This window comes from Molothrus aeneus, chromosome 2 (assembly GCF_037042795.1).
Source record: "Molothrus aeneus isolate 106 chromosome 2, BPBGC_Maene_1.0, whole genome shotgun sequence".
NCBI lineage: Eukaryota > Metazoa > Chordata > Aves > Passeriformes > Icteridae > Molothrus > Molothrus aeneus.
In genome coordinates, this window is record NC_089647.1 from 76,227,015 (window position 1) to 76,251,520 (window position 24,506).

Genomic DNA, 24,506 nt, shown 5'->3' on the forward strand with positions numbered 1-24,506 from the left:
GAGGAGCAGCGGCGCTCGGGGGACGCCCAGCCCCGCACTGGCCCGGCGCGCGCCCCGCCCGCACAGCCACGCCGCTCTCCTATTGGCTACGCCGCGCCCTCGGCGTTGCGCTATTGGTCAGCGCGGAGGCCAATCAGCGGCTGATGGAAAAAAAACAGGGGGGCGGCCGGCGCCGTGACACGCGGCGCCAGGAGTGCGCAAGCGCAGGAGTGGCGGTACCGCCCGTCTCTGCCCTGAGGCGCGTCTGGCCCCGCCCATCTGCCGGCATCGGGCAATCCCGTTATTTTTAAATTTTTTTTTAGGTTTCGGGTTGTTTAGTGCAAGCGTGTGATTTACGTAGGGTGCCCTAGGCTTGGGTGGCGGTGGCTGCAGGAAGGACATGGCCGTGTCCAAGGACAGCAGCTATCTGCGCTGGCGCTCCCCCAACCTCCCGCTGACCGTGTCCTGGCGGGCTGCTCTCCCTCGGCCTTTACTACAAACAGTAGTAAAATCCTTACTCTGGGTGCGCAGCTTCAGACCTAATATACACATACTTCCTCTGAGAGAAAGGCATTCAATTTCCCCTTCCTCCAAGTTTTCCAAATTTTGACACGTGTTTTGTTTCCTATCTGCCTATTTTTTTTCCCTCAAGAAGCATGAGCTTCACAGGAACTCTGCCTCTACCTTCTGCCTAGCTTACCTTGGAATTTCCAGACTCGTGTTCTCTAATTTCTATTTTTTTTCTGTGTTCAAAAGCTCCGTAATTCCATTTCCTCAACAAAGCTGCTACATTCCCTTAGTTTTTCAGACCTAAGAGAGCGTGGTGCTGCTGGAGCTGTGTTGTGAGATGCTAATGCAGAGGAGCTCTGCACACTTGATCATTGGAGGAGGAACTTCCCAGCTGTGTTAAAAATAGGGGGTATTGCCTTTTCCAAAATGTGACTCATGGAACTTGAAGCTGAAACCTGGAATGACTCATGAAACTCAAAACTGAAACCTGGAATGTGTCACTGCTGCATACACTTTAATTTCTTTTCCACACAGTTATCTCCTAACTGCTCAAAGTTGCTTTGTGGGTGGTGGGAGCCAGTGAGGGCATAACTCCAGGGAGAAGGCTATATATTATAGCTTTGTGTATATATATATATATATATATATATATATATACACACTTTGTATGTATATATATGTATATTTACATAAATAAATACACTTTGTATGTATACACACACACACACACACACACGTATAACCAACTTTGGATGGTTAGTGCTCATCTCAAACTATGGTACAGAAACTTGCCTTCACAGAGTGCCTGTACTTAACATGCTTCTGGGTCTTTATAATGTCAAAGTATGAAAAATACCTCCTGAGGATCATTCATATGTAAATTCAGCCTAGGACCTTTGTGGTTGATCTTCTTTGGACTTATTCACACAAATTTGTGCTGTTATAAGACCTCAGATAATTTCCAGCTTCCACTGTGTGACATCAGTGATGCCAACTTTAACGTAAACAGGTTAAATAAACCTTACCTAAAATTGGTACATACACCTCTGCAGAAATAATTAAAACCACAGGAGTATTTCTTTTGGTTTATGTGTAAGGCCATTAGAAATTAAAAAAAAAATCAGCATATTTTCTGTGGAGAAAGGCTGTGAAATGAAGCTAAGCAGCTTCATTTTTTTCATACTGACAGTTCAGGAGTTGCTGCTGCTAACAGGGATGGCATGGCCAGAGTACTGTACAGATAAGTAACTTTGGTCCCCTTGTCTTTCTATGCTGATAACCCAGGTATGGGGCCAAACTCTTCCATTCATAGAAAGTAAGTGCACATGTGATGAACTGTGCCACACTTCTACCACTCCCTAAAAAAATTCACAGCAAATGTAAATTTACAAAGTTCAAAATGTTTTTGATGAACTTAGAAGAGCTTATGCTACACTTCTTCCGCAGAGAATAGGCCATAGCTGGTTTATATCAACCATCTACCAAAAAACATGACAGCCCAAGTAATCCTATGGTTAAAGGAGTAACAAGTTGCTTTTTTGATGTCTCTTCAAGCAGTAGTGAGATGTACATAGCACTTTCCCCATGTATATACATTTATCATGCATTTTTCACATCTCCATGTGATTCAATGTGATGATGGATCCACCCACCTTACCCTAATCTATCAATTGCTTTTCTATATAAAGTTGCTCTGTTATATTTTGTTTTATATTGATATTGAAGAGTCTGCTGTTGTTGCTTAAATGTGAACTCCTAAGCTTATACGTTTTTCATCTTGAGCTGTAACAATTTATGATTTGCCATACAAGAAAGTAAATACAATTGGCACTGGCTATGGAAATATAGCTAGCTTTGAATTCACTGGCAAGATAAAGCAGTAGCTTTGAATCAAAGGTCTGATCATTAGTCTGTGGTGAGCTACAGAAAACAGCTAGTCCAGTAGTTTTCTTGAGAAAAGATCCTTTCTGCTTAAATACAGAAACCTCTGTTAGACAGAAAGAGTCTCTCTGCTGAAATATCCCTATCTCACATTTAGGGTTATTATTTTATTAGGGGCCTTGAATTTATGATCATAGATAGGCAAAATGAAGTTGGAAGCGACCTCAGGAGCCTCCAGCTCAGAACAAGGTTAGGCATGAGGTCCAGTCAAGTGTTGAAAAAAAATCCAAGGCAGGCACCTGCACAACCGTTCTAGGCAACCTAATCCATTGCTTAAGATGCAGTTTGGATTGCTCCTTGGAAAGAAATACCATGTTGTAAGAGAACATTGCATTCCTTATAAAAGCTTTTGCATATTTATCAGTTTTTCCTTTGCTTTGGTACCTTAACTACATTCTAGCCATGAAGAGCCAGTACATACTTTAAAAAAATCTGCTTCTGTATATTTGAGAAAGGCAGATTTTAATCTGTTAAGCAAAATGCAAACCTAGAAGATGGAGAGCAGACTTAATCTTCATTTCTACAGCAGAATTTCATTTAATTATTTCAAATAACACTTGGCCAGTCTCGTACATACATTCCATATATATATATATATGTCGTGTGTGTGTGTGAAAAAACCCCTTAGTTCTCCGAAGCCATTTTTCAGCAGAACAGAAAAACAATTAGACCCAAAATTTAAAATTATTCATATCGCAGCTGTGCAAATAGGAATTGATTATCATAGCAGTTTCAGTGTGAACAGAGGGAGTGATTAATGAATGCTTCTCAGTAAGATGCAAATGTTTTGTAAGTCACAGTAAGCTGTATCTATTTTATAGAAACAGTAGCAATAAGTAAAAATAAGTTGAGCTTCATCAGCGTATTCAGTTAGCTGAAAATAAAACTTTATTTTCTTTACAAACTGAAAACAATTTTCATGGTTTTCATGGAAAGGCTCCCTTTCTCCCTTACTTGGAGGTAAGGTAAATGTCAAACACTAATCAAATTATATTCCTGTTACATGGTCATTTACTGGTGGCCTCCTGAACAGTAGCTCCTGGCATTCTTTTATCTTGTGTGAGATTGGAGGCTCTTCAGAACCTGTCAAAGTCACTACTATGACAGGCATCTGAAGTGTTTCCCTGAAAAGACTAAGGATGCTGTACTGCATTGATTTTTGCCTATTCCATTAGAATAGACCAGCCATGGTTATTTGATTAGCATATCTCAATATAGTGTTATTCTGGAGCAGACCATGCCAAATATATTTCATAGTCTGTTAACTTTTCATTTTGATTTACAGCAATGGGCCAGTGAAAGAAGAATTGATGCAGAAGTAACATAAGCCTGGTTTTAACAGCTCACAGAATCTGCTCAGTGGCAACTTTCTAGCAATGAGAATTTATGCTCCTTTGCCATGCCCGTGCATACAGCTGCAGTGATAGTAAATGGCTTGCTGCCAGCATGCTTCTCTTTCCAACTTTTACTGAAAAGAAAAAAAAATGTAAAAGAGGAAAAAAAGGAAACTGAAGGAACATTTTTCTTTGTGAATTAAACATAGGAGTTACAGCCTCTTATTTAAAATTATCCACCTCAGAGATCTGTAGAATATACTTCAGGTCAACAAACTTCCTACAAAACTCTGGGCATGTCTGTACTGTGTAGTGGAGAACACTGGAATGGTTATAATGGGGAATGCAGCTCCATTTGCATACACCAGCTCAAGTTCATAAGCAATGCCACTGCTCTGCTGTGCCAATAAACAGTGTGCTTGTATTGATTTTTGTATTGCCCTGGCTCCTACCATACCAAATCTGAGAAACTAACTGCACCAGTGGATAAAAGCAGGGCTTATCTACAATGTTGCAGGGTTTTTCTGAGTTTGTCTATGCTAAATCTTAGCTTATCATTCCTGGGTCAAGCTCATCATGTAGCATGAGTTGGCACTTCTGATGTCAACTAACAATCTTGGTTGTTAACTGACATGTGCTCATAATTAATCTCTTATTTACAATAGGCTGTGAGGTTCTTGGGTGTTGAAAAAACGTACATTTTTCCTTCTTTCTCTACTTATAAGTTGTGAATCAATGTACTCAGTGAAAGGAGCACAGGCAATATGCTGATGATATATAATTTATCCTGAAATGTACAATAAGGTTATTGAATCACCATTGTTGATAATTCAAAAAATAGCCATATACTTGTATTTTAGACCTGATTTGTCACATGCAACTGTTTGGGAAATTATAACTTCAGAAGATAAAATATTTATAAATAAAATGCACGAAGTTGTGTATCTTTATATTAATTGAGAAATTGGTATATGCAATGAAATGCCTCAGGACAATTCTGGCCACATAGTGCCACACCAGCACCAAAAGAGACTTTAGTGTGAAAGTATAGGTGTATTCACTGAGAAAATAAACTATTTCCCAGAATAGGGTAGTAGGATTTGAACTGTAGGCCTATCATGTAGGGATCAAAAGGTGCTATACAAGGTGGAAAATAAAAAGATAAAATGTACCTGTACAACAAAGTATATCAGTGATTTTTCCTTTTTAGTCAGATCAGTGAGCAGAGTTCTGAATCCTTTCCAGAATGCCTAAAAAAATGTAAATTGGGAAATTAGCCAGTGAGTCCTGAATGTGCACTCAACCAAGTCACCTTTGACAGAAGCGAGGGCTGCAGAACCATGACGTACTGTCTACTTAAAGCCAAGTGCAGTTTTTCTTTGAACAAACTCTTCTGCCCTTTTTAACCTGGATCAGAATTGCAATTGTATTTCCACCTGCTCAGGGTGCAGACTGCACCGTCCAGAGTGCTCCAGTGACAGCATATGCTGGGAGGCAGGGCTCTTTGACAGCAGCTCCTGGCTCAGGCTGAAGTACAGACTCAGCAGAAACCATTGCCTTGCAAGGTGGCATGAGCTCATTGGAGAGGTAACTTGTGCAGAACTCCCTGTTCCTGGCTCTGCATGGAGCAGCATTCTGGCCACAGCAGAGCTGGGTGCCAGGAGCAGCTGGCTTGCAGCCTGTGTGTGACTGAGCCCCTGGTGGGACAAATCTTGTGTTTATTCCTCACTCCCCATTGAATGTCTTGCTAGTGCACCTCTAAAGCAGGAACAAAGACTATAATGCACTTCTTGAGAGAATCACAGAATCATAGAATAGTTTGGTTGGGAGGGACCACCAAAGATCATCTAGTCCAATCCCCCTGGCATGGGCAGGACCACCTTCCACTGGATTAGGTTATTCAGATCCCCATCCCCACAGACCTTTGATATTTCCAGAGATGGAGCGACCACCACCTATTGTCCAACCTGTTCCAATGTTTCACCAAACAAAAACAACTTTCCAAATCCCTGTGCATTGTGTTTTAATTTCAGAGTGGTGACATGGAATTACACCTGTCTTTTATGGTGCTGTGACTCTTGACTGGACAAGGTGCTGAGCAGCCTGAGGTGACTTTGAAGCTGGTCCTGTTTTATGCACGAGTAGAACAAGCTGGCCTTCAGTGCCCTCATCCAGCCTAAACTATGTGGTGCAATTTGGTGTGCTACTTATACAGAACTTGCTTAGCATTGGTAGCTAAAGTTGCTGAAGTTGTAGGTTGCAAGCTGTGAAATTTCACCTAAATATTTTGAACACATGTTATGGTCAAGTAAAAGAAGGCCCCAGAGCCAGTTCAAGTCAGAAGATATGGAAATAGCAATCATCATCAGAAGCTGCAACCTTAGAGAGAAGAAGAGAAATGGCCCATGTGGAGACCGTGAAGGGACCCAAGGAAGGATGGGAAGACCCCAACTGAATCATTGAATGATTGAAGTTGGAAGAGACCTCTGCAGATCATGTAGTCTCAACCCCTGATATAGCAGGTTCACCCTAGAGCAGGTGCACAGGATCATGTCCAGGCAGATTTTGAGTATCTCCATAACCTCTCTGGGCAGCCAGCGTCAATGCTCTGTCACCCCCACAGTAAAGAAGCTTTTCCTCATGTTTGGATGGATCTCCCTGTGCTTCATGTTGAGCCCCAAGTTTCATCATGAGCTTAGTATTACTACTGGTCCAATCAGTTGCATGAGGGGTGGGAAACTTGTAAGGGTATAATTGCCCAGTGATTTCTTTCTTTGGGGTCCTTTTTGGGGGGCACCCAGCTTAAGCTGTAGCACTATTTATGAAAAGGACTTCATAGGAGAGTCTCTTGTTGGCTTATTGATCTAGTGAAAGCCTTATCAAACACTGATACGGTGGCTAGCATGTGTAATACTTGTAACAACTGTTCTGTGACTCTTAAGTGTAATTTACTTTAATTAAACAATTGTGTAGCTAAAGTGAAACAGAACAAGCCGGCTGCTTTATTGTGTGAAATATGATGGATTTGTTTCCAGTGGAACAAATTTCATTGCTGCTTTTCTGGTTTTGCTGTGTTCCTTCTATTGGTCTGTCTTTTTGTTAATGTTAGAGACAGACCAGTAGATGAGTTTCTTGTCTCTCAGGGGTCATTTCAGCTCACTTCCCAAAGTGAAAAAGAATACTTACAGACAAGTAATCTAAAGCTCTTTTTTCCAGTAATTTATGCTAAATATCTTTGGAGGGAAGATAGAAATATTACTTTTGAATGATGCAAATTAATATTTTATGTCCTTTTCAGTTAATCTGAGTATATAAAATTTTCCAGTTTTATGATTTACACACAAAGATAATTGCAATCCATTTTGTGAAGGCAGCTTTAAAAATCAAATGTAAAAAACACTTATATGTAAATGAAAGCGGAGCAAAAAGTGCGGCCACAAGCTATTACAAATATAATGAAAGTGAATTTATTGCTCAAGATTTTTATGACCTTCTGTTTTTAAACCATTAAGAGGGTCCTTCAAGTTTAATCCAAACTGGAGAAGACACATTCCCATGCACATATACATGATTTTCCAGGCAAATTTATACTAACGGAACACTGTGAGAATTAAGGCTCCCAGAAGGAAAATAAAAATTATGATTCCCATATCTCTGAAGTCAGCATGCTGTGTCCATCAATAAATTATAAAACATGTGCTTTAAAATGTTCATAAACCATGGAAAAGTAAGGAATTACAGTTTTTTTTTAGCACTGGAACATACACATATAAATTAAATTCCAGATTTGTAGTAGCTTAATATATTTCTTTTTCTGGCCCTAGCCAGTCAAAAATCCAAGGAAGTGTAGTCCCAGAAAAAAAAAAAAGGAGTCACTGAACACTTAAATGAAAAGTTGTGGTTTATGTCTATATACAAGGTGATTAAAATATGCATATTCCTGGAGCTTTGCACCTGTGTATTGAAGTGATTGCACATAATTAGCAATGTGATTATCGAATATGTTTTCGCATGCCGCATATAATTAGACTTACAGAAACACACTACATTTAGAATATTTTAATGTAGATAAACTTTGAGGGCAAAAATGAAGTGTTGTTAAGGAAAAGTAAATTGTTTAACCCCTGATGTGCCAGCTGCTGCTACCTCTATCTCCTGTGTCCTTCTGCTGGGAAGAGCAGTGGGATGAGCTTTTCCCCCATCTCTAGCACTGCAGCTCCAAATTATGGGACACTGATGACACAGAAAGCAAGAAAAAAAGAAGGAAACAGGATTAGTGCTGGATGAATGCTATCTTGATGCATTCTCTTTTGAATAACTTTGTCTCAAAGTAACAAAATTATCATTATAAATTAAATAAAATGGTCACAATTCTATGTGATTACCATATGGTAATCACACAGAATTAATACCTCAAACAAAGGGTAAATTATGTTTGTCTATTAAATTGTAATAGAAATAGGTTTCTGTCTCTAAAACATGGCTTTATTTTGGTTTCCTGTTATCCTTTTATCCTGATTTCCTACATTAAATAAATTTAAATCAGAAGTACACTGCTTGTAGTGGTTAATCACATTTGATACACTGCTGTTCATACTATAATTTTGATAACTGGCAGTTGTCAACAAGAATTTACTATAGTATATTAGGTTGATAAACTTGGGCCTTCTGAAAGGATTAAGGTGAAATGATAAGTCTACTCTGTGATACTAAAGAATGAAAAGTGAGATCCTGCCTGCTGGAGGCCCTAGCATTTTTTTTTTTCAAAAGAATATTTCTAAGAATCTTTTTTTCAAAAGAAAGTGTAAGCTCCTATTTTCCCCTGCAGTTTAGCTATAAATTTGGGGTTCCCAACCTCTTTATTAAAGGACTGCAATTATAAAATGTCTGGACAACTCGCATCCTACTATTTCTTAGCAGTTGGGAGAAATTATGATAATTGTGCTAAAAACATCTCTATTTAAATAAAATACATTCATAGCATGTGACTTTTTATGTTATAAGTCTCAATTCAATTATTTTAATGCTTGTAAATTCTCACTTATGCTTGCTCAAAACCATGGAAGAGGGTCCAGGGTTGCTAATTATTTTACAGATCAGATTCTGGTATTTCACTCACCATCAATGGTCTGCAAGCCACAGTGTGACTACAGTGCTGTGACCATCTCTGTCTTCTCTTAGCAGTGCAATTCTTATTCTATTCCAGTTTTTCTTTTGCTACAAGATGACATGCAGTGTTGGTAGTTTGTAGGTACATGCTTCTCACTGAACCATTTCAATGTGAGGTGTCCTTAGATCCCTTGGTCAAACAAGCTGCTTTGACCAATCTGTATTTTGATTGCCTTTTTCTGACAGACGAAGAATTATTCCCTTATTTTTTGCCAATTCTTAATCTGAACACTCCAGCAATCTTCACCTCAACTCTCCCTCTGAGTTTACAGTTTATTAATCTGAAACCTGTCACAGTGTTGAACAATTTTTCTTTCCTCTCATATTTCTTACGTAGTCACTGGTCTGTTACAAATGGACTGCAAGGCCAACAGATAGTTCTGCTGTGGCTTAGGAGAGCTATTTTAGTCTTGACATTTGCTACCCCAGATTGCCATTATAGGTTAAAATTCCTGGCTCTCATGGTAATTACAGTTCCCAACATACTTTAATCCAAGAACATAAGATAAATTAGTGCCAGAGATGGATGTCTCAAACTGAGACTTCAAACTGAGTATGAATTTCTAACCTCTCACCTACAGTGCTAGTGACTTTTCTGTGCTGTGACTGTTATAGGTTGGCCAGATTTGAGGTAATAGGAGTAATTCTGCTGCAGCTTCAGCTGTGAAATAACTTAGATCCCTTCAGCATTAAACCTGAATTCCTCTCGCCTTTTCCAGAAGTCCAACTGAATTTTTACTGATGATGGGACCAGTATTTCACTGATCTGGGGGGGATAATTTAAAGCATAAATATTACCATTCCTATATATTATGAATACACGAAAAGAAAATATTAAATCTTTGTATGGACATAAGTTAGGGAAGAACCACTGATTACATGCCTTTAGGTGCTTATAGAATGATAGTTAAATAAGAAAGAACTAAGAAAAATCCCTGAAGAGGAGGACTGAATTGTTCTAAAAATTCTCATAACAGCATATTAAAAAGTGCAGTTCTTGAATTTAGACTTCAAAGGGTGCAGGTTGGCTTTCTGAAAAGAATCCAAGAAAGGTCTTGTATGAAATAGCAGCAACCCAGAAAGTGATAGCAGTTCTCAGCTTGCTGTTTTTCACTAAGGAGTTGGAGGTCAGTTATAAAAGAAAGGTTCAGACTTGCAGACAGCTGTGAAAGCCAGATAGGGGTGTTAGAATTTGAGCTTGATCTACCATTTGCCATGTTTTTTCTTCAGTTTTCACCTGTATCCCACAGAGATCAGATGAAGGACTCAGAGATCATGTACTACAGAAATCTTTTTTTTTCCATCTTGGAGAGGGAGAGTTCTTGGAAGATTTTTTTTTTTTTTGTTTGTTTGTTTTTTGGTTTTGTTTTTTTTGTTTTGTTTTGGTTTTTTTGTTTTTTTTTTTTTGTATTTTTAATTTTTACATTACACTCCAAAGACTGAAAAGATAAAAAAATAAAAAAAGGAGATAGGAAAGGTCTAGTGGGTAATTTCTAATATTATTTCAGATTTTTTTCTCTGAAGACACTAAAGTTTCTAGACTACATATGGAGTTGTGATGGAGATTTGGATCAAGATAGGCTATGTCTGTCAATGGCATATCTAGAAGTCTCTTTTGAAGGAAAAGAGAAGAAATGGCTTTCATAACTTTGAAAACCCCAGTAATTTCAGTTCTAAGCACAAGCAGAGGTGCTCAAGATAAACTGATAGTTGGACAAGTGACGTTTGATGGGCCCTTGCAGTTTAAGAGCACCTGAAAGGAAGCAAAAGGCTTTTGTGTGATGGTAGGAGTAAGAGAATGCTTCTGTGACGCTTATCACCAGGTGGCAGTATTACACAGTCTTGCAATTCCTATACAGTACGGTATGAGCTGTTTGGGGGTCCTGGTGGGAACGTTGATAGGGATATTTGTGAGTTTTTGTAAGGCAGGAGGAAGCATGCACCAATTTCAGAAAAGCTGTATCTCTGTGTATTGACCTCCCCGATCAGAGAGGAAGCTGCAATATGAATATGAACCAACTGCTTGGTTGTTGACTGCTTAGACACTCTGATCTTTAAACAAGGGAGTTTATTACATGCTGCTAGACTGTTCTTTACTAGGAAAACCAAAACACCATATGAAAATGCAGTAGCAATATCTTCTACATGGTTATGAATGTGACTGAAGCATCTCCATTTGGACCCAAATGTGGAAAAATAAGTGTGGATGTGGTGCAGGTTCCTTTTATCTGTAATAAGTACCCACAAGGTTCTCAGCACTCTAAGAGATTGCATCATAAATATTGCAGGATTCAGAAGGTTGAGGGCTGGAAGGAATGTGTGTGAGTACGCTTAAGTTTTTCTATGCTCAGGGCAGAAACGAGACAACAATTTCCTGTGTTCTGTGAAATGCTTTCCTCATGTTCTCTCCATGTTGCAGATAGCATACATAAGCACCCTATGTTTAGGGTTTGGGATTACAAAAAAATGACCCTGCATGTCTGTTTTCTCCCTTTGGCTGCTTGTCATTTGATATTACATCTTTCAATAATTGGAGTATTTCTCACTTCACTCAAAGTATCTTCCCACTCCCTGACTCTATCTGGCCACATCATGAAGACACCCTCATCTTTTGAATGGCCACAGCAGTCAGAGGCCCTTTGGCTAATTTGCTTAGCATCATCCTTATTTTAGTTGGGATTATAGCTGAATACCAGCAGGGCTCCCTAAGTGCCTCCCCAGTGTCTGGGCAGTGGACTCCAGTAAACCCATATGCAGCCTTACACGCCAGAGATTTTCTTTGCTAGTTAACACATTGTAACTTCAAGCTGAGTTTTTTTAAGTGTAACTCAGTTACACCACAGTACAAACTGCAAGAGGGTGAACACAATTTTTTCTGGCTCAAAATGAAACCTGCAAATGCTCAGCAGTGTTGCCTCCATTAGTAAATTAAACATGTTCAGAAACTGTCTTGGGTACTGACACCAAATAGCATGACATGGTCTGACCTTCACTGAAGCTACAATCTTTGTCACTGAGTGCTGCTTGGAAATGCTTTCTGGAATGGTTGACTTCCAAATTCTATCCAAGACCTGTTTGAGAGAGTGCTGTTTGGCACATGCCCAAACATGGTTAGAACATTTGGTCATTCTTTATTCTATTTAGATATCCCCATTGCCAAGCCCAGGAGTGAAAGAACCAAAGATGACCAAGTTTACCTGGTAGAAAGGGAATCTGCCTTTACATATCTTAGTTTGGCATTGTCTAAAAAATGTAGCTTAAAGTTTTCAGATATGTTCCTTTATTGGGAGACTACCTTCACAACCATTGTAACCTAAAAAAAGGTAATGAAAGGTACTGTATTAGTTCTATGAGGAGTTATATGGTTGTAAATAAGCAAATAAAGAAAAACACTAGAATGTTGCAAGCAATTTATGATGTTCCAGTTGTCCAAGGTCAGCATCTTATAGATGTGGGATTATGACTACTAATAATATAAGCATAATAGTTGCAGTATAGCAATATAGGATAATAAAGTATAATATAGCTGATCCTTTCTCTTGTAAGGAAAACATGCAGCAATTTGTTGTAAGGAATGACTTGCAGAAGCTCCTGCATGTGGACTGGCATAAATGAGACATTGGCTGAAAACACTGTTTCTGGAGTGGTTGCATTCTGATAAAGGAAATTAAAGGTGGTCATAGCTGGAATAAAATTATTACATCCAGAAAAAGAATGGGAAGCAGGAGAAGTGTAAAGTAACAAGCCTTATGCTGAATTACAACTTTATAAGAAGAAGGACTGCTGGCAGCATGATGCCTAAATTCTTTTACAAGGAAGAATAAGGCACTCCATGTGCCATTGAAATGAAGGTTTGATAAGTGCACATATTAGAATTTAATCTAATCCCTTTAATAAGGGAGGTTTACACTTTAAACACCAAAACAAATTAATCCCAGACTAAAATTACTGAAGTTAGCATTCACTTATTAACAATTTCTGTCCTCATGACAAGGGAAACACCTGGGACTTGCTGCATGACAAAAAATTGGTTTATTGGAAGTCTCAACTGGCTACAAGTATTGAAACAGCTCAGGTCAAGCAGTGATAAATAATTTAAAGAAACCAGTATGAGGTAGGTGTCACTTTAATTTTATATTACCAGATCTATTAGATGTTAACCTTGTCAGACGTGTAATTGCTAAATGAAATCATGTTTTTGTACCTTTGCTTCATAAAATATCACTTGCTTACTCATGCATTTTGTACAAACCTTGATGTTGGCACTGACACAGTTTCACATGCCCATTGCTTCTGACTAGCAAGTACTGTATTGTTCTTTAAAATATATTCTAAGTATGCCAATTTTTATTTTTAGCAACTTGGAAAATGTGTTGAGCGTTACCTGGGAATTGGCAAGGACAAGACACATACTATGTTGGAATTCTGAAATATTTTTCTGTGCAACACTTTTACATATTAGCTTGTTTCTGGTAGAAATGAGTGTAGATTTGGCATGCAAATTTTAACAGGTAAAGATATTCTGCCTAAAATTGTCACAAAGAACAGGTCATTCCAGTATTATTTTATTTGAATGCTTGGTGGGTGAACTCTGAGATATCTGCTGTCAGCATAGGATTTTAGAGAATTATGAAAAAAAAATAAGAGAATCCTAAGTCTTACATGTAAGTGTTTTATTGTGAAATCCACAAAAACTACATTGATTTTGTAAGATTATCTCAAAATTAGCTTTTAACTGACTTTGGATTTTCCTTATAGTTAAAGTCTCATTGGAGATTTATAGATCAGTTATGTTTGAAGGGGAAAATGTCGTGATTGAGCAGTGTTGGCAACTTTTAGGGCTTCATTTTGAACCCAGGCATGATCCCATTAAATCAATGGGAACACTACTGTTTTCAAAATGACCCTTTTCATTGCTTCATTGATGCTAAAGAGTTACAGCCACGGACTTGCAAAGAAGCTAAATGATTTTATTAGAACTTAATCCCACAGGGATTTGCACAGAAACGTGGGCCTCTATAAAGAGAACATAAAATATTACCAAATGAAAGCTCTATGTTGTTGGTTGTGCCATGGTTTGTGACTTTACATAAAGTGTGGTCCACAGACCATCATTAAGAGCATTCAAATTCATAAGTAAAAGCCTGCCTTTGAAAGCTGCATAAATACATTAATTCATTTACTGCAAGTAACTTCTAGTTTCAGAAAAAGGAGAATCTTTTAAAAGTCAAGTTTTTCAGATAAACATAATTATAAGTATTTTTACTTCTCTTGTATATCTATTCCATTAATTTTTTACCAGTTTTCATGAATCAGTAACTGTCTTGAGTAAGTTTAAATAAATAAGAATTTAAAATTCTAGTGAAATTGAGGGTTTCTCTGTTTAGCAACTTTAGTTTTGAGCTCCTTTTCATGGAGATGAAGGTGAAGTGTTAACCTGGTATTTAATGAGTAAATCTTAAATTATCATAATTCTGCATCATGTTAAAAGCATCAGAAGAGATACTTGAGTCTAAGTCCCTTAGCATCACTTCTATTTCAAATGAATTTAGCCATATTTCTTGTTAAGTAGTGGATAGGCTGAGATGATAACAAAATGCTTCTGTATCTTACACATTTAAACATTTAAATTTCTCTAGGACAGGCTTTGTATCACCTAGTAAAAGAAAGAGGTTAAAAGATGAACTCACTAAGTCCACACTTTGGAGGCACAGGGAGTCTGGAAGCAGCTGAGCACAGTGGTGGCCAAAGCAGAGGAGAGAGTCTGGTCTCCCTAGAGAGGTGGGTGCTCTGCTGCTCATGCTGCCAAAGAATATGGTGATTTTTCAAGGTGAAAATGCTGTTTTCTACTTAATAAGAGTCAGTGAGTGCACATCTCTTGTCATTAGACGCTGAAGACTAAATAGGTTTATTTGATCAGACTCTGAATTCTTCTTCCAAAGGATGAAGGACGTCCAGTACCGTGGTGCATGGTGGTAGAAGGGTGAATTTCACCAAGTAACCCACGATGTTTTCCTTAAAAAATGTCACTGAAGGTAGAAGTGCATCATCTCTTCTCATGTTTTGGCAAGACCCAAAAATGTGCAACTGGCAGACTTTTACTGGTGTATTACCACTAAATGGGATGCTAGGAGTGTGCACGCATGTGTGGTAGATGTTTGGAGGTGGGTGGTGTAGGCTGTTGTTCCTGTGGACACCTCTCAACATTTACAGTTTGAACTCCCTCTGTTCAGACCATTTTCTCTTAATTTTTATGATTTCTGGCAAGCTCTAATGGGAGCAGATACTCTACCCCCAAAATTCCTAGTACTCTTGGTTTCTATATAAAAACCTTCAGTTTAAAATACATTTGTCTATTTTTATAAGTTCTAAAGTTAAGTGGTCCCATGGGAAGGCACTGCTCTTCTGTTATCAGCCTTGCAGAGGTGAAGCTGCCTTTAGAGTTGAGCAAAAAAGTTGCTTTAGCACAGTCAGATATCTAATTAATCCCTCAGTAAATAAAAGCATTCTGTAATTAAATAAGCAAGATGTGCAATCAGTTCTAAGACAAAATGCTTTGCATATTAATATATTGTAATCCAGGAGCCATATGAGGCTTGTTTTGGATATGAAGTGTTTGTAACAGACTTTTAACATTATGGGGAGCACACTTCAGGCAAAACAGTGCGGATTTTTTTTTTGGCAAAATACTGCTGAGTGTGATCTGCAGGCTAAAGATTTGAATGTCTATTAAAGAACAAAAAGGATAATTTTCAGTAGGGAAAACAACAGTTTCAGGATGTGGATTGTTGTAAATACACAAGAGGGATTGAAAAGTAACCTTTTGACATTTTAATGGAGCAGCTGCGCTGCTGGGGAACCGATGTTATTGCCTCGGGGAGGTGAAACTGTTCTGCGAAGGGGGTTCATGGTTTGGGACCATGGTTTGGGACGGTTTGAAGACCGCAAGAACCAGCAGCACCGCGTACCAGCTACTCTACAATTAGTTAATCTGTGGGGTGGTCGGCGCTGTCCGCCTCCGTGCATGAAGCACTTGGGGTTGTAATGACGGACGTGAGATCGCGAATGGTACCAAACCCCCATTTCCTAGGGAAAACTGATGGGAAATGAGGAATGTAGCGGAGCCCCGCTCACCTGGCTGCTCCCCGGCCCCTCCCATTGGCTGCCCGACGCCCCGCCCCGCCCTCTGATTGGCTGCTGCCGCCTCCCGCCCCCGCCCCGCGCGCGGCAGGTCCCGGTCCGGTACCTGGAGGGGAGCGCGGGGCCGCTCCCCCCGCCCCCGCCGGGCCGCCGCGCGCTCCCATTGGCGGCAGGGCCGGCGTGCTGGGCCCGCCCATTGGCTGGCTGGGCGGCCGGCTCGGCCGCGATTGGCCGGCGGGCGGGGGCGGGGCGCGCCCCGCCGGGAGCCGGGCGCTGTGTTTGGGCTGGAGTTGCGGCGGAGCGGGATCGGGAGCGGAGCTGTGCGGCCGTCGCCGGGCAGCGAGTGCCGGGCACACGGCGCTCGGCGCCCAGCCGCGGGCAGGGGCGCGGGATGGCCGCCTCGGGCGGGGTGCGGCGCGGCGCGCTGGGCTGAGCGGAGCGAGCCGCGGTCGCCCGCCTGCCAGGACCATGCCGTCGGGGAGGGAGCCGTGCGCCCCTCGGCTGCGGGATCCGAGCGGGGCGGCCGCCCCGGCAGCGGCCGGCAGCGCCTGATCCCGCGCCGCGCTGCCCCCGCGCACCGCCATGGACGAGCGCTTCAACAGGTGGCTGCTGCCGCCGCTGCTGGCGCTGCTCTTCCTGCTCATCGTCTACCAGTACGTGTCGCCCGCCTGTCCCGGCGCCGCCTGCCCCCGCCGCCCGCCGGCCTCCGCCGCCCGCCGCGGGGGGGGCCCGGAGGAGCGGGAGGAGGAGGAGGAGGCGGCGGCGATGCCGCGGCTGGCGGCCAAGTTCCCGTTCGCCCGAGGGGAGCTGTGCCGGCGGGTGCGGTTCGACATGCGGGGCCGCGACGTGATCGTCTTCCTCCACATCCAGAAGACGGGCGGCACCACCTTCGGGCGGCACCTGGTGCGCAACATCCACCTGGAACAGCCCTGCTACTGCCGGGCCGGGCAGAAGAAGTGCGCCTGCCACCGCCCGGGCGGCGACAAGGACACCTGGCTCTTCTCCCGCTTCTCCACCGGCTGGAGCTGCGGGCTGCACGCCGACTGGACCGAGCTCACCAGCTGCGTGCCCGCCGCCATGGAGCGCCGCAGCTGCGCCGGCAACCGCACCCTCAGGTCAGTGCCTGCTTTCCAGATGCTCCAAACCAGATCCCGCCTTTCCCAGCTCCCTGGGAAGGTGCCCTGGCAGCAGGGCGAGAACTGTCCGCTGCCGTCCTCAATAGGAAACAAACGGCGGGGCAAGGCTGGCGTTCCGGGGGAGGGTGTGCTGTGGGCTTTCGCCTTCCCGGTGTGTTACCTGCGGTGCTTTCCCTGTGCCTCTAATGCGCGCTGATTCCGCGCGGCGCGGCCGCAGCTGCCTTTGGTGCGGCTTAGCGGAGAGAAACTCCGCTCCTGCTCCCGCGAGTTTCTCCTGTCTGTCCGTCCTCTCGAAACTTGTCTTTAACAAATCACTCCGCTCTTCTGCAGCAAGCAGAGTGCCTCTGCAGAATCTGATGGATCGTTGCAGCTGCTGAATGTTGTACCTAGCGGAGTTGGCAGTATCCAACTGAGCCCTTAAACTCACTTTCACCCGTGTTTCGCACATAGGCAGGCTCTGCGCTTCCCGTGCCGTCCTGGCCGCTCGCTCTCCCTGCAAGCTCAAAGTCGGGAGAACACGTGTGGTCTCTGTACTGACAAAAATAGCACTATGAATGTCCCTTTGTGACCTGATGACAGTGGAAAAGGGAATTCTGTGTGCATGCTGCCTCTCTGCAAGTTATAGTGTGGTTTTGTTGGGTCTTGTGAAAGGTCTTGCCTGTTCTAAACATGGAATAATTGTCAGATGGGCGATCTCTCTTGATAAGAGATACCTCTGGGTGATTCAGTAAGTTTTGGTCTTTGTTCTGATTTATTCACCGTTCAGTCAGATTATTTAGGCTAGCATTAGAACCTGTCTCTATTTGATTGATTTTGGACATGTATTCAGGAATTATGAGCTGAATTCATGCTTAAAGTTTTGCACTTTAATAATTGTAACTTCAACTCTGGAAAATATGAAGGGAAATACAGGAAGAATACCTTTAAAAAAAGTTAAATAGTTTGGGAGCTACATTATGTTCTTTCATTTTAGTATCCATCTTGATTTTATGCATACATAAACTTTAAATTTTCAGTAGAATTACTTCCACATTGTGGTTTGTATCTTGTTACTTTACATGTATAGTCCGTGACATTCATGGGCACATTTTCACAGGGTTTATTCATCAGGACAATAGAGTTGATTATTGTTGTTGACCAATTTGAAGGTTATTTGATGTGAACATCAAAGGCCCTCCCATACGGCAAAGCTAGTTGCATTTGGAAAGACTCCAGTCAGGATAATTTAAATTTATTGTGGATGGTTGTGGACTTTAGCTATACTTGCAGAATACTGTTAAGGTAATTCGTACAATTTTATGAAAAACATTTTAGCTGAATATGAAGTGTATGTATTTGCTGATGGAAGAGAAATGCTGGGAATGTCTTCAAGGACAAAATAACTTGGTGGTAGCTGTAGAGCTTTAAGGAATATTCAAGAAACCTGTAATGTAAAAGGGAGGGGAGGAGGAAGAGTAATACTTGTAAAAATGTCTGAAAATACATAGTCTGCCAGTGAAATCCACTTTTTCTCTCATGAAGAATATTAGTAGGTAAACGATTGAGTGCTAAATTCAGTTGCAAAGATTACAAATGGGAAATAAAATTGGAGTAGTGGCTTCAGTACTATTACAGAAAAACATTCTTGTATTAGATAAATTTAAAACTTCAAGTTGAACTACACAGCCAGTCATAGGACTGTGGTTCAGTGCATAGTCAGTAATTACTTTGACTGAAAGAAGAAGTGATACTTTGCTATTATAGGTGAACAGTGTTTTCTGATTTTTTTTTTTGTTACTGATTTTTTTTAAATTAGTGGATTGATTATTTGGCTAGGGCAAGATTGCACTTCTTGATTTGTTTTTACATAAATGAGGAAAGCACTGTGAATAATTTATTGCATCATTTTAATACTGGTTTATTCTTCTATTATAACTTGTGCTGGGAGACTCCTTTACATTTTCCCCTTTATTTTGTCATTATAACCATGTAGCTTGGCTTCTGCTTCTCAAGGAACTCTAAAAGGAATCAAATAACCCTAAAGTATGGATTATCTCTGCTGTGAATGTCTTTGCTGCTGGTGAAATTGGAATCAAGCCCAAACTACTTTGCTGTACTATTAGAAGCATGGATTTAAGTATTTTTTTAATGTCTGAATGGAGAATTGAGGAGACTGAATACCTAAAATAGGCAAGAAACTAGCATACGTGTCTAATGTGAAGTGTACTGAATATTTTCAAGTCTTCCTTTAAAGCTCCTGAATGTATTTGAAGCAGTAGACTTCCCTGAGAAGCTCAACTTTTCTCTTCTGCCTTCCAGCTATAGTGTCAGAAAATTAGGCTAAGTTGCTTAAATATCTGACAATGGATTTTCTTTGTGGCCGGCAGGACAAACTTTTATGGATTTGCTACCAAGTTGTTTGATCTCCTGTGCCATGTATTTGATGCAGTGAAGATGTTTTGTGTGTTTCACATTTTTTGTTTGTTTCTCCACTAGCAGGTGTTAATATAATCTATTCTTTCAGATCCCGGTATATGCAGTCTGTCTTCTACTACAGTAGAGGGAATAAAGTGTTTTTAGTGTATGATAGTGAAAATTTGTTTCTTAGAGTGCTAAAAATAGTGCAAGTTAGATTAAGTCCTACCTTTAAACACAGATCTTCGGAAGATTTCATGAAGAAACTATGATTAGAATTCATGGTGAAAGGGGCTAGCTGGTAAGGAGTCATGGTAAGGAGTCATGGTAAAGGTCCTGGAAGACCTGTGAAGCACAACCTCTCCTCAGTTTTTTTCTTTCATGGACAGTGTGTTTAATCACATTAGGGTTTTGAAAAGAATTTGGCTTAGTTTTTCCTCTTCCTAGTGTTGGAGTTTTGAAGTCTCAGGACCCCAGATGGAACATGGGGCAAAAACTGATGCTTTTCTCCAGAAATCTGAACTTCTTTAAGTCCAAGTGCCAGCATGGACTTTTACCTCTATGGGACTTAATGGTATGGTGTGCCTTGTCCCAGCTTCAATACGAAAAGTTGTTGGTTATTAATGTATTGGATGCTACTGCGAAGTTGTGGAACTTTCTCTTTTGTTAGAAAACAAAGTGACATTACTTTTCATTTGAATGACATTACTTTAAAAGACAACCAAACCAAGACAAAAACTGTAGGCTCTATTTCTTCAAATGTTTGCATATATTTTCATTTTCAGGATGTGAGATTTTCTGCTAAAATACCTGTTTAAATGTCTACAGAGCCAGCCTATTAGTTTTTCATACTAATGTGTAGCTTTCACCTTTACAAAAGCTGCTATCTGGATAGTGCCTTTAATTTTTTTTTAATTCAAGAATTTCTTTTTAAAGTAACAGTGTTTTCTGTGTTTGCATTGCCCTCTGAGGAAGCCATTGAAGTTGTTGGTGCTTGTGTTCAGCTCCACTCCCAGAATTTGGCTTTCCTTCAGAGGTGCCAAGAAGCTGAAACTGTAGAATCTTAGCCAGTACTGCCTGAGGAAAGAATGGGAAGAGAAATGGTGTGAGATGTCTAACCTGGTATGCCAGGGAAGAGTTGGTGTCAAGTCCGAGTGACATTAGGCTGTCTCTGCAGACAGTGGGGAGAAATAGAATAACACAGGCAGCCCTTTTAATGGTCTCAGACATGTCTGAATTGCCTTCTTGGAGGGCCAGTTCCTCCATTCACTGATAGCTAGGGAAAGACTAGAATTGTGAATTGGGACTCTGTGTCTAAAACTAGAAAAGTTCCACATCCAATATTGCAGAGACATTGTCCAAACTGATTATCTGCCTCTGTTAGGTTGCCAGGTAATCCTTGGGGTGTGAGGTGGGGCTTGCTTTGTCTCTCTGCTCGGTGGAGGAGGGGTTGAGAGAACCTGACAAGTCCTGATCAAGGCACTTTGTATCCCTTGCTGATGATGCCTGCAGTATAATGAATAATTATTCATTATTGTTTATTTGAAATTTGATTAAACTAGGAAGGCAATCTTTTAACTATACACTTGAAAGAACACTTTATTGTAAGTTTTGTCTAATTTTCTAATATGAAAACGTGAAATCACTCAACTTGTGTAAACCCCATAAGCTTTATTATTAATGCAGTTTAGTCTTCAAAACTATCGATTTTCATTAATTCACTTCCATTATACTCTCTATTTCCTTGTCCTTTTTAACTTGCCATATGCTAGATTTTTCTATGGAAGTGTAAATCAGCAGTAAACCCATGAGTCCTGAAATGGACAAAGCTGAATAGAAAATATTAGTAGAATTCCTTTTCCTTCTTTTGAATTCCTTTATTTGACTATTATGTTGTTTTTTAAGCTCTAGCTGTAATAGAACATAAGACAGACTCTGGTCTTTGCAGCTGTGGTAACGGATCATCACAAAAATGTACGAGTGTTAATTGAAAAATCGGACTATGCTGAAGATAGTGGAGAGAAGAGAATAAAAAGTCACAAATATTTAAACTGAAAAAAAGCACAAATTCTCTGTTGTACCTTAGTATCTTCTACTGAAATGAGCCAGTAAATTCTATATAGTCTTTAAAATAAATGTGAGAAACAACAAAGACTAAATAATTTCCTGTGGTCCTGCTACTGACTGCGGGTTTTTTACTTCCTTACCTGTCTCCAGTGTAATCTGCTCAAGGGTTTTATTGTCCTTAAAATTGAAAAGTGGTGTTGTCTTCCCCAAGTGCCTAGTGTGAATCTTGCTAACTTCAATTTTAAGCCCATTGCATCTCCTCTGTCTTTTGAGAACCTGAGAACAAATCAATCTCGTTTTCTCTGCAGTAGCCTTCTGGGTACTTTGGTTCTTAAGAAGCCTTCTTTCAACTTCCCTGCTTAATAGCAACCAAATCCAATTCACTTTGTCTTTATTGGAGGAACACAAAGAATGGCCTACTCTTTGGGTTTGTGTCAGTTGTTTCCTTGAAAAGTGGTGTTTCAGTGGGAATACAGTGTTTCGTTTCTTACATGTAGTACAAAATGGACCAGAAAAGATTACTTGGCTTATTCTGAAAGTTATGCTTGTGGTCGTACTTCACTGATATTTACCATTTTTCAGTTTCCTGACATTGACTGTCAGCTTGGGATTTAGACATTATTCATTTTATTATAGACTATTACTTATATTTTCCATTGTCTTTTTGTAGGAGCTTTGTGCTCATCCCCTGTGGATTTCATTCCCCTTCTGTCCATTTCTTTCATTCGCAAAATTGATTTAAGTTTTTTGTTCTTCCTAGCTTTTCATCATTGGCACGTTTAGTAAAAATGGTTTTATTTTCAGCATCCATGTTGTTGATACAAACATAGAATAGAATGAAATCCCTTTGTAATAAATCTTTTGTTTGATAACTCTCAGAATTGCTTTCCAGGGGGTTCTGCCCTTACCACATCATATTTTTTTTTCTGGACTCTGTTTTCTTTTTGGCTTATGGGAGTAATTGGAGTTGTTTAAAGTTGTCCTTTATTTATTTTTTTTGGTAAAGTATTTCCTTTCTTATGTTCCTATTTTAGGCCAGTTGCTGTATTTTAGAGGGAAATCAGGCTGTTTCGATCCAAATTGATTGAGATTGTAATTCGGTATTTTTCTTCTATTTGTTTACAGACAACTTGTCTAGAACTTGTGGCAACAACTAGCAGCTATCCTTAAGTACTTTTGCACTGTATGTGTCAGCTATGAGTTTTCTCCTGTCAGAATAGCAGACAAATGATTGATGTACCAGAACTTTTCTGCATCAAGGTTGTCACAACCCTGAAAAATCTTTCACCCAAGTCTTGTCTTCAGACTTTTGAAGATACTGCTATAAATCTCAGCAGGTTGCCTACAAAAAATGACTAGAACTCATGTTTACTGTTAATTGCCAGGAATGATAAAAGAGTGGTCACCACTATTTCAGATTGGAACAGATAGTTCTTATTCATCTGTCATTGTAATTTATGGGTAACTGGAACAGAGTAAGTTTTGAGCCAGGAAGGTGCATGCTATGAAAATGATCAGCTGTACTGCAGTTCTAGTTGTCTGGAAGAGAATTTAGTGATTTATCCAAACAAATTTGCCTTTTTCTGGTGTTTCTTTCTGGAAAATAGGCTGTCTAATAAGGTTTTCTTTACAATGCAGGAGCTATTCTCTTTTTTGTGCAGGAGCCAGGCAGAGAAGTCCTGTGGGAGAAGAAAAGAGTGAAAGTGTCAGGATCATCCCCTAGGGCTGTACAGTGTTATAAGACATAGCCACTATTTGGACTTTCTCATGTTATGATACTTTTTAAATTTCTGTTAACCAGCTGCCTCATTTAGAATCCTCTTGAATAGGGTATTGCTTAAATTCTTACAGAGCATTGGGATATGTATTGGTTTCAGGCAGAATGGGAAAGGTTATTTTGTGAATGGGAAAAGTTGCTGTGTAATGCCATTACACGGATAGAGCTCAGATCTGTAGACCCAGCCAGTGGCAAAAATAGGAATAAAATTGTAAGCTTGCTTGTGGAGTTTTTTTTTGAGAACTCTTTGTGGAGAAGAAAAAAGTCTCTGCCAGCTCAGCTCTGGTGATCACAGGAGAAGCTGAATGGAAACTGTAAAGATCTGGTTGAACTGAATGATTTCTCCCTTCAGGTGTGTTGACAGTTTTCAATGTCCTAACTGCTAAGTAAGCAAGAGTAAAGCATCTTCTCCCAGGGTTTGCTGAACCCATGGCACTGAATTGAGCTTCTATATAATGTAAAGCCTCTGCTGCTGTTTGTGCAGAATGAGATCCAATGAGACCTAGGGGAAGCCTGTATTCTTTAATATTTTTAGTATTGTGTTTGACTTGCTGCCTGTTCTCTGGAAGTATTTATAACCCAAATTTCTATGATGTTGTAATGTTCCCAGTTGCTTCAGAAGGTAACTTTTAAGTCCCTTAAAAGCTCTATTATTGCTGAGCAAGGTTTTAAACACTGTGTAGGAGGCTAATTGCATGAATTAAGAGTCTCATGTGGACAGCCTCTAGATTACAGTTATTCAGCCCTGAAACAACTACTATTTTAAGGGGAAAACTTTAAGAGAAGTATTTTGGGATTTTGTTTGAGATGGCATGAATCTTCTTTCAGAGAAATTGCTAGAGTAGCAAAATCAATAACTCTTGAAGTACTTATGGTCTGTTACATGATCAGTGCTTGAGATCTCAATATGTATTGACTGAAAAGGTGTAAGATGGGTTCTTGTAACGATAGGAGCTATTAGGATTTTGATTCTGCTGTGAAGCTTACACTTAGGTGGTCTTATGTGTACTTCTAAAAAGATCTGGAGTGTGGTCCACAGCTTAAAGTCATCTTAGAAAA

General features: G+C 40.3%; 1 protein-coding gene across 1 annotated transcript in view; it reads left to right on the forward strand.

The window, feature by feature from the left end:
• Nucleotides 1–16,655: 16,655 nt before the first annotated feature.
• Nucleotides 16,656–24,506, forward strand: part of HS6ST3 (heparan sulfate 6-O-sulfotransferase 3) — a 278,208-nt gene continuing 270,357 nt past the window's right edge. The window contains exon 1 of the mRNA XM_066545115.1: nt 16,656–17,188. Within this exon, the coding sequence (XP_066401212.1) occupies nt 16,656–17,188 (533 nt within the window). The remainder of the gene's footprint in view (nt 17,189–24,506) is intronic.